General features: G+C 45.3%; 2 protein-coding genes across 3 annotated transcripts; both read right to left on the reverse strand.

Annotated features, from left to right (window-relative positions):
* Positions 1-221: 221 nt before the first annotated feature.
* Positions 222-4009, reverse strand: tnfsf13b (TNF superfamily member 13b). Of its 2 annotated transcripts, XM_083638830.1 has the most exons (7): positions 3861-4009; positions 3616-3722; positions 3351-3480; positions 2693-2749; positions 2193-2317; positions 1026-1176; positions 222-782 (listed from the first exon to the last, which is right to left on the reverse strand). In XM_083638830.1, exons 1-7 carry the CDS (start codon positions 3955-3957, stop codon positions 670-672), a joined length of 780 nt encoding a protein of 259 aa, XP_083494956.1. In that variant the 5' UTR covers positions 3958-4009; the 3' UTR covers positions 222-669. The 2 variants fall into 2 exon arrangements, with proteins under 2 accessions (XP_083494956.1, XP_083494955.1); XM_083638829.1 differs by having other exon boundaries at positions 3616-4009.
* Positions 4010-5042: 1033 nt separating this feature from the next.
* abhd13 (abhydrolase domain containing 13) lies at positions 5043-10620 on the reverse strand. Its single transcript, XM_083638584.1, has 2 exons — positions 10501-10620; positions 5043-8987 (listed from the first exon to the last, which is right to left on the reverse strand). Exon 2 carries the CDS (start codon positions 8946-8948, stop codon positions 7893-7895), a length of 1056 nt encoding a protein of 351 aa, XP_083494710.1. The 5' UTR covers positions 8949-8987; positions 10501-10620; the 3' UTR covers positions 5043-7892.
* Between the last annotated feature and the right edge of the window lie 219 nt (positions 10621-10839).

Consider the following 10839-nt stretch of genomic DNA (forward strand, 5'->3'; position numbering starts at 1 on the left):
AGTAAGTTTGGCATGGGACTGGACCTACAGTATGTGCAAAGTTTCATGCATGGGAAGTTAGATTTCCTCGGAAGAAGAAAAATGGCAAATACAAGCGGGCTACCCGGCCCCTACAGTAACAAAGCATAGGGGATAGACCTTATAATTCTATGACCCACTGCTGCTGCTACATGCAGGGAGAAATAAGAAATCATAACTCATTCGTACTGGTAAATCCATTTAAAAGAGTACAGCAATGGTTTTCACGAGTCGCATATCTCTTACAAGGCAGTCCTTCCGATATGAACGTTTTTCTTCTGGGATTATTCATACCAAAAGTGCTGGACTTTGCAGATGCTTTTCTGAGAGGTTGCTGAGCCATTAGCAATATTAGAAGTGAACACAAAAAGCTGTAGCTAACAGGAGATATGCATTTTCTATGAACAAGGACGATGCCATCCCCTTCATATCAACCCAGGCTGAACGAGCCGAGGCCCCAAAATAACCACCATCACTACCTTCAATAGTCACACATTGTTTTCTTGTCACAACATGCAAATTCAGACAGAATCACCAGCGCTGTGCCTTGGTATAGTAGTTCCTCGCACCCTTCCCACCTCACTCCCACCCTGCCAGCGTCCCCACAGTAGTGATCCAGCTCGCCCGGGGTCCAAGGTGAGGTGACACATTTCAAGCCAGCTTGACAGCCCCCAGGAAGGTGGCGTCTCCTCCTAGGAACACTTTGGCTGTGGAGCGGGGGATGAGCAGCTCCAGGCGGTCCCCGACACCCAGCTTTACAATACCTGAAGAGGAGGAGGGTTGGGGGGGGGGGGTGCAACAACACTTGAGACATTGAACTGACTTTTATATATTAGAGTCATACATTAGAGAACATTTACCAACCCCATCATAGACATATACAACTATCTCACAGGTGGCCATACACACTTTAGAGTGTAACTACAGGGGGTAACACACAGATTGACCTTCTGTAGCAGCTGTGGTAAAAAAAAGGGCGATCATTGGACACAGTAACACGGGCTCACCGCCTGTGTAGCAGGTGTTGAAAGGGTAGACAGGGTTCATGTTCTGGATGCAGCGGAACAGTTCAACATTGGGAGGGTCGCCCCCTACCACGTTCCTCTTCCTCCAGAACACCACGTGACCCATGGCAAAGGTGGGGTCCGTGTAGTACACCTGAACACAGACGGGGCCCAGCCATCAGAAACATGATCGAGGTGTGTGTGACTCTGACATGGCTTGCCTTTTACTGTAACATACTCTGGACCTACAGTAGCCTGGTATCCAGCCCCTAATGAGTCCTTCACCGACCAGCCAATCAGGCGTCTCGGACAGTATCCGAAATAACTGCCAGTGAATAATAGAGACAGTCGGCATGTCTGGGAATGCCCACAAAATGTTATACGGCTAAGCGCGCGAGTGGGGTAAAACCGCCCATATATCTCAATAGGCTGACTCACAAACGGAAGGTACTGCAGCTCTAAACTACAGGATTGGGGATATAGAGCAGGCAGGGCCGTAGCCAGGGATTTCGGGCCCCATGAAAGGATATCACATCGGGCCCACGGATGCCGCCGTCCTAAGGGCGGCGGCGGAAAGTTTTGGCCATTTGGGGCCCCTGTCAGTCAAGGGCCCTTGGAATCGTCCACACTGTCCCCCCCCCTGGCTACGGCCCTGAGAGCAGGTACATAGATGTCTGTTCAGATGTGCGTTTACTGCAGTGGTTAAATCCCCAATCGTGTCTGCCTGGGCTGGGCTAACTTTGCTGAATGGATAGAACGGGGGATTTACCCCACCCTGACCACGCCCCCAGCCAGCTAACCCAGCATCTATGACGAGACATCGCCTCAGCCTATATAGGCTTGCGTCCAGACCCATATGAATCGCTATGCAAATTCAAAGAGTGCAGGCTGGAAACAATGTTTATCATCAAATACAGTTCAGTTGGGTGATATAGTGCAAATCAAGTTTAATTCAATACGTATACATGAATCGCCTCTTTTTGACCTTTATTTAACTGACATCATCCTTTGAAGGTCTATCAGCGGGCTGCAAGCATGGATAGAGCACACCCTGCACTGCACATGTTCCTCTCCTATGTCAAAAAGGGGGGGGGGGGCGCTGGTGGTTGGCATGCAAGCCAGCAGCGCCCCCTTGTGTAAAGACCATGAAATGACAGCAGAGGCACCCACCTGACTGTAGACAAAGTAGAAGCCGTCCTCTCTGACTAGCATGCTGTCCCCCTCTGCCTCCAGTGCAGAGCCTCTCGTCAGTCCTGCCTGCCAGGGGATGCCTGTGTACTCCTGCGAGTCAAGTTCTAAACAAACACATGACATTATATTAATTAGCTAACAAGTCAAAGCACCCAAAGTCAACCATCTGACCCAAGAGTTGGCCTCTTTTTTTAATATAAATTATATATACTCATCATTACATTTGTTGCTGCTTCGGGTTTCTGGACACATTTTAATAGAAGTTCTTAATGTGGGACTGTGGGATATATTCTGATTTTCTAGGAGCCGAAAACGTAGCTACAGAAAAAGGGGCAGGAATGGAGGATTTTTGATGAAGGGTGATGAAAAATGCAAAAACTGGCAAAAACCCATCTGAAAATTTAGTCTGAAACTGAAGTCAAATCTACACGGCCATGCAAATCGCTAAACAATTATAACCCTGCTGATGGATACGGTACCTTTGTTGAATGTTTTCCTGCTGCCGTTTGCCAACATCTGCAGGCAAGGCTGAGATACTAGGAGAAAATAACAGAAAAGTTTAGAGGTGTTGAAAGAGCACGGTCAGCAGTTCTCCAAGGTTCTTTACAATGGGACTTTTGTTCATTCCATGGCTTCTTCTGACTTCTTCTCCTCCAACCTTCCCTTTCTGTATGATTTATAGAAGTTGTCAGCAGGAATATATTGGTCCCTGAACACCCTGAAGATTGCTAGAGATGAGTGTTGTTGTTCTGATGGTGTGCATCTTCACAACATCCATCCAGCTAATCATGCACTGTACTGTAGTATTATCATAGCCCACCGTCTGGACACGTCAAACAGCTGTCGGCAAATATACCCCAGACAAATTAAACATAGCCTCTGACATATGACTTGCTTATCACCGCGGGCTGAAGATACTTTCATTATTGGTTCTCTGTTCCAGCTGGGCACAGTGGTATGAGAAACATAATAGCAATAGGAAGTTGGGTTATGAGACTGGAGTCATGTTGTTTAAAATGGAAACAATCACTTTGTTGGGATCACTGTCTTGTCGCAATGGAAACAATGGTATTGCCCTCAGAGTGCAAACAATTGTACTCCAGGCAGACAGGTAATAACTGCTGCATTGCTTCTTACCTGACCTCTCTGTTTCACATACAACTCTCCTCTTCCTCGTCAGGGGAATAGCAGTCTGAGACTCCGGTCGGTCCGGGGGGGATCTGGGCTGCTTCTCATCTGCTCCAAAGTCTGGACAAGCAGAACAGTCCTCAGAAAAACAAAGAAAGGGGAAAAAACAGTACAGGTCTGCTGGCGCATGTTATGAATGAAATGCTGGAAGTCCTGTGCTACAGCCAGGTGTGGTGTTTGTTGTTGTGTCCCCAGGGGCCTACTCGTGCCTCACCTGCTCTCCGTGCCTAGCCTCTTGTCGCTCCGCTCTCCTGCGACAGACGTCCGATTTGAGCGCCTCCACCTCAGCCCTGAGAGCCAGCAGCTGGTACAGGGACAGGGCTGAAAGGGAGGAGGAGGTGACAGCAGCCAGGGTCAGCAGCAACACTAGCCATGACAGCCTCCCTTCACCTGGCTTGTGCCCAGTCCCAGGCTCCACACCTGCCATCACTGGGCCCATGCAGTCTCGCGCCAACTCACCCCGACAGCATGAGCGGGCCTGCTCCTCCACTACACAGCCTCTCCTCTGACACACTGGGTCCTGGGCTGGCAATGCTGGACGTTTGCTTTTCTTCATGGATGTTTGTCATAGATCCAGTTTGATCTTAATTCCTGCCTCTAGCCTCCACTCATTTCCTTCACTTTCGTTTTTGTCTTTCTGTGCCCTGTTCCACAGTTTAGTCAAGAGTGACTGCACACACAATAGAGAGGCAAAGTGACCGCCTACTTCCTGCTTCAGCACTGTACCAGAGATTTTCATCTGCCATTTATTTTCCCATAGACATTTCGTAAAATGCTTATAAAAAATAGTTTTGCTTGTTCAAATTAAACGGTTCAGATATATTTAGAATCGGGAGAGACCGTAGTAGACCATTTCACTCGGACCAAAACTTAAAAAAACAACATAGAAAAAATATTTTCTTTAAATGCGCAGTTTTTTACATGTTGGCCTGAGTGAAGTGTTATGCGCTCTCTCCTGTTTCTAAATATATCTGAACCGTTTGGTTTGACCAAGTAAAACTATTTTTATAAGCATTTTACAAAATGTCTATGGGACAATAAATGGCGGATGAAAATCTCTGGTACAGTGCTGAAGCAGGAAGTGACGTTTCACTTTGGCTCTCTATACAGTACAAAAAAGGGAAAAGCAGCTTCCGCCGTAACGTTCCTCTCAGCTAACCGCACAGTTTCCTGCTTGACCGGCGGCCCAGACAAGCCTCTCTCTCCTAACGTGTGCTCCTTTGAAAAGCATGCAGTAGTTACACCAAAGTCACAGTGGGTACAGCAGAGACAGAGGCTACACAATAACTCTGATATGAAAGTGGCATTCTCAAAGAGAAGTACAAGGCGAGATGTCACACTGAAGGAGGAATAGATTACCATTATTAACGAAACTGCTGCATTTGTATTAGACAGCAAGCGAAGGCATATTGAAAGAAGGAAGTGCAAAAATTTCCAAATGTCAAGAGCGACATAACAACGCAAAGCAAACACAAAATTACCAGAATATGAAAAGTGAAGTGGTGGTTATGATCAAATTTAGCACTACATGACTAATTGTTTTTAACTAGACAAATTGTAGATAAAATAAGCTTGTGTGTAAAATAAAATAAATAAAACAAAACAAGATAGCTGCATTTAATGTATTAATTTATTGCAGGTTACTGTACACAAAATAGAAAGTGAAAATGTGTGCTTAGAAAAGAAGTTGACATTGTTTGGAAATAGAAAAGAAACGCATAGATTCTGACATAAGTATGGAAAATGACTAAAACGGATTTCTTCATACTGAAGAGCACGAGTGACCCTTCAGTGTGGAGTGCAAGTTCTCGTGCCATTCTCTGATTGGTCGTGATGACATATTGCTATCAAGCTAGAGACAGTGTATCAAAATGGACTGACAGGTCACTGTGGATCTACACGCATTATGTCAACACTGTAGCGGATCATTAAATAATTAAGTAATGTATTTGCCAACACGATTACATGCCACCTTGCAAAATGCAAATCATGTCATCACACTCCAGCCCCTAGTTCTTAATAAGAGCATTCATTCCACTCCATTCACAAACGTGAACAAATATGTGCCATGGTTCATTTGCACCATAACCAGTCAAATTATTTTCTTTATGAAAAATAGGACACGCAAGACACATTCAGTTCAGCCTATTTTTTTTCTACAACAGGGTCTAGGAGATTAAAAATGTATTTAGCTATGACAAAAATCCAGTATTCTATCAAGAAAGTATTATCCATTTTGTTTTTCGGTTGCCCGTCAAGTGAGAGCGAGATGGTGCAATGCAAGCTAATGTCAGAAGAGAAGAGTGTGTAAAAGAAAACGTGCAACATTTTGAAAATCTGCATACACTCAACATGGCCAGTTTCAGACTCTACATTGAGCATTACCAATGCATGGGAGGTGGAAAACAAAGAAAATGTAATGTATGATCTGATCTCTGTTAATGCATTTGATATCACATACAGTGGAAAAGCCTAAAACTGCTCAAGGTGCTGTTGGTTCAGACTATAGACTGAAAAACTGTGTTGGCTCAGACTATAGATTGAAAACTGTGCCACCAGTGAATTAAGTCACAGGAGAAATGGAAAAGGACAATCTATACTACATTTCTCATAAAGCACATTGGTTAATTTGTACCCACACTGTACATTCATGTAGTAGCCTTTATACTGTATTTTAAATCGCTATTACATAACAAAAAAAATATTTGGTCTAAGTGTGTTTGTTGCATTTTGTTTAGCATACACGACTACAGTATCAAATATGTCTGCTGATGCTAAGCAAATCACCATTGGGTGTGACTGAATGGCTTAAGAGGCAGGCCACTGCAGTGCAGTGTGCTGCATTTGGAGAGTGAGAGCAGATAACAGTGTTTTACAGTGTGCTGCATTTGGAGAGTGAGAGCAGATAACAGTGTTTTGTTCCTCCAACTCTGCTCCACCCCCTGGAAGACATGCAGGAAAGGGCAATCAGCACATTAAAAGCCCTCCAAGTGAGTAAAGCCATTTTGCCACATAAGCATGGGGTGAGAGGACAACCTAGCATCATTGAATTAACAATCATTAACTTAATGATGATGCTGATGATAATAGTTAACAAATAACCCTGGCATTTTGGGGGGGAAAACACAGCTTAAAGCCGTAACTACAAACCACACAGTGCTAGTTCACAGCTGCCAACACTTTTCTTCGCGGGGGTCTCCCTATTTTTAACCCTTTGTCCTGCTGTGCTCTTGATTGGTAAAGCATTTCTCCCATTCATGTCCCGTTTTCAATCAAATGGCCGTAGCAGGTTCAGTTTTAAAGCCAGAGTGAAGTCTCGTCTCGGATAGATGAAACTAGATGACCCAAAATGTTGGCAAGGTAAAAACTGGCATGGCCATTTGCAAACGGGTCTCTTGACCTCTCACCTCAAGATATCAGAATGAAAATTGGTTGTATGGATACACAAGTTTCCCCTTTACATATAGGGGGTAACATGAAAATTTTTCGAATTTTGCAGTGTAAATTGACAGAACAACAGATCACATTTCTGACGGATCCGATTTTTTTCTGTGGCATTTGCCGATACCGGCCCAGATAATCTCACTCTTTTTCACAGCCTAATGTCAGCAGGTATGAATGCTCCATGCCAGATTCATTGGGGAGGTGAATATCCTCAAAGCAAATCCAGCCTGTGGCAAGAGTTAAGACCAGGTGGTTGGCTAACTGTTTTGTCAGAAGACGGTACTTCCAATAAGAGAGAATAAAAGGCAGATAGGATAAGAACTCAAGACATAACTTAATATGAATTGTCATAACCCAATTTCAAACAGTCTAGAGAACAAATGAAGTTTGCTATGGTATCAATAGAAATTACTACATTTTCAAGACATGCCAAGCTGTTGCAGGTATGCAATATCAGCAGGGGGGGGTGGGATCTGATATTTGCAAAGCTCAAATATCTTCTTAGCCGACATGACTGAACCTGAAACACTATAGTGCAATGCACACAAAATACATCAGTTATCATCACATAAGTCTTTGATTTTCATCTTTTTAGCTGACAAGTACTGCTTTCATTGAAATACTGCAGGTCCACATTACATGAGCAAATGTTTTAATGGTTTTAATTACGTTCAGTAAACCTTCTACAGCAAATTATTTTGTGGTGTTAAGAGTGTGAGTGTGTATTGTATGTGCCTGCGTCATCGTTCCTAAAAGGCCATAGATACATGCATTCGTAGCTGCAACACACACAAAAAACAATGAAGGCAATGTTACCCTCTCAAAACCTCAAATTATCCTTAATCTGTCCTTTCTGTTCAATATGATAGATTTACAGAAAGGTAAAAATAGTGAAATAAAATGCAAATGCAAACCCAGACAAATGCTTAAAAAATGTACATTCTGCCCTGCCCAAACTCAATTAAGTCCATCCAATTAATGTCAGTGACAGCCTTCACTCTTTCCAGCCCATAACCTCGTCAAGAGAATGATTTCCTTGACTCGTTCTTAGATAATGGTGACGCTGGCAGAGGACTGGACACTCTCCTCATGGACGTGGCTCTTCAGCAGCTCTTTGATAAACTGCTCCAGGCCAGCGAAGTAGCCCTGACACTGCCAGGTGTCATTGTGTGTGCCCTCGGGGAAGATGGCCAGCCGTTTAGTCCGCGCAGGCGATAGCTCATACAGCTGTTTCATCATTACTGGTGGGATGAGCTGGTCTGACAGACCAGACACAAACAGAGAGGGCATGCGGCACAGCGCCACCTGCCGGTAGGACAGGAATTGGTTCCTGTAGCACCACAAGGGCAGCAGGCGCATGGGCAGGAAGGAGAAGAGTGTGGATGCCATGTGAGGGATGCTGAGGAAGGTGTTTTCTACGATAATGGCCGCTACACGGTGAGGGTTGGCTGATGCCAACCGCACTGCCACAGCTCCACCTAGTGAGCGGCCAAATAGCACCACCTTGGTCTTGTCCAGATCCGGACGGGTCATAACATAGTCCAGTGTGGCCTCCGCATCTAGGTACAGCCCATCCTCACTGGGCTCACCGTCACTCTTCCCATAGCCACGGTAGTCCACCAGCACCACATTGGCTTTCAGGTTGACTAGCATCAGCAGGGCGTTGGGCACCCTGTGCCCAATATTGCCTGCATTACCATGGAAATAAAGGATAGTGGGTGGAGCACAGGAGGTGGGGGTGGTTTGATTGCCAGGGGTGACTCCAGGTGGGTTGTCCCCTCCTGTGTAGCGAAGCAAAATGAGGTTGAGTTTCACACCATCCTTGGTGCGAATATACACATTCTCATGTGGGATTCCTGTTGGCATGGGAACATAGAGGCGAGAGGAGGAGGGTTGGTCTGGGAAGTAGAGGAGCACATCCTGGAACTTGTAGAGGATGCCTGCCACGGAGGCCAGGATGAGAGCCAGGAGAAAGAATCCTCCATGGAGATGGTAGGTGAGGATGAAGGCCAGGAGGGAGATGCGACAGGCACCCCAGGACCAGGAGGCCAGAGCCAGGGTGCAGCGCTCCACTGCCCCCCAAAGCCTCCAGGGCTTTTCCATGGATACACACACTGAGAGCTGAATCACACCACACACACTCTGTAGGAAGGACAGGAAATATGCAGAGTACAAGGAAGAGAAGAGAATGGTGGTGGGAAATGGACATGAATGAATGCAGTTTTAGCAAGAAAAACCAACCAGTTTCAGTGGTTCTAATAACCCTGATTTAACAACATGTTGATGGAGAGGAAACACTGAAATTAGACCTTTTTATTAATTAACTTGTCTGAGCGCCATTCTTATCTGAACAAACAAGTAGTATATCAATGAAACGGACTGAGCTTCGGTTTCGAATCCTTCTTCTTTGTTAAAATTGGCTAAGTGGTGTCTGTGGCGGCAATGTTTGTCACTATTGCGATGTCATGATTGTGATGTCATCAGTGATGTCACTCGAGCAACTGCGGCACAGTTGCACGATGACGCCTAGGTGGGTGGGCGGTGTCTGTCAGTCACAATTTTGGGAGCTCGCGGAGCGGGCGATTTCCATAACTGCACCCATGGCGCATCATCTCCAGAGTCTCCACTCTCCACCCTAGGAATTGAGCGAACGTAGTATTACAAAAGACCCCAGTAATTCATAATTAAGAGGCATAAACCTGGTCATGTTATAGCAGTTGGGCGCCCTTAGACAACAGTAAACTGACAGGTTATTTTGTATTGAGTTTGGCATGATGCATAGGAGAGCGATGCTAGCGTGGGTGCTCGTTGCTAAGCAACAAGCCAGAAGTTGTCCCCAAGAATGGCAAGCACACAAGAAAAAGAGGGAGAGTATATTCGCTCCCTCTTGGGATCAACGCATAAATGTCTAATATCAACAGCCCCCTGAATCGAATCGTATCAAAATCGTATCTTGCAGATTTTGTGATATTGACAAATATAGCCAATGAATCATATCGTATCACGATCAAATTGTGATTCACACCCCCACTAGACAGCCATAAATCTTTAAACATCCTTATTCAGGCTTGAATCAAACGCTACTCAGTTATTACTCTGCGGTGTAGTGGTTGACTCTAGCCCTCCGTTCAGATAATAGAAAAGGGTGCATTTCCATCCTGTGTTATTATTTAATTGGCCTTAATCTATCCCTATAAACGGATTAAGACGAAACACTACACAACACTGTGCCCAAGTCTAACGACACGTTAGCCTGCTATTACTAGCTAGTTAACTGTGCAGGAGGAAGGAAGACTTCATAACTATCATTGGGGGTAGAAGAATGTCTCTCGACCCCACCTACAACGAAATGATAGTGCCAGCCTAAAGCAAAGCACAGTGGGGCGGGCTAGGGATGCTAGCTGTTACTGTTAGCTTGCGTAAATCGACGTAACGACATTAAAAACAAGCTGCCGAAACCGTTATGGCTAAGCTATCTTGCTGCCAGAGAAGCAATTGTTAATGTTACTAAAACCGAACGAAACCCACTTATATTTAACGTTGTGGGTCAGCTCAGAAACCGAGGCGGCTCGCTACGCTAGCTATCAAGCTAGCCTTTGCTATGCCTGCTGACATGTTCAAGCCAGCTGTCTCATCAAGCAAGCTAGCCACTTACCCTCCTGTCATTTTAGCGCTTCAGCTCAGCTGCGTACAAAGAACGAAAACAGTGACTCAGATGGCTCCGTCGCTGTCATTCAGCTGTGTAACGATTACCTGAATTACAGAGATAATTAGCTAGGTGGTGAGCATCCAAGCTGAAAGATGGCTGTTAGCGAGAACCCGGCGAAGCTAGGTGCTGCTAGCCTAGCAGCATTGTTGGTGTATCCGTGAGAAGTTCCGTCTTGAGCTCGGTAGTCGGTACAGAAAACATCGTTCCGGCCTGGACATCATTTTCCGTACAGCTGAGCACACTGGCGTGGTAACTGACAGCACCACTAACGACCACATATTTAGC

Source organism: Poromitra crassiceps (genome assembly GCF_964638095.1).
Source record: "Poromitra crassiceps genome assembly, chromosome: 6".
Lineage (NCBI taxonomy): Eukaryota > Metazoa > Chordata > Actinopteri > Beryciformes > Melamphaidae > Poromitra > Poromitra crassiceps.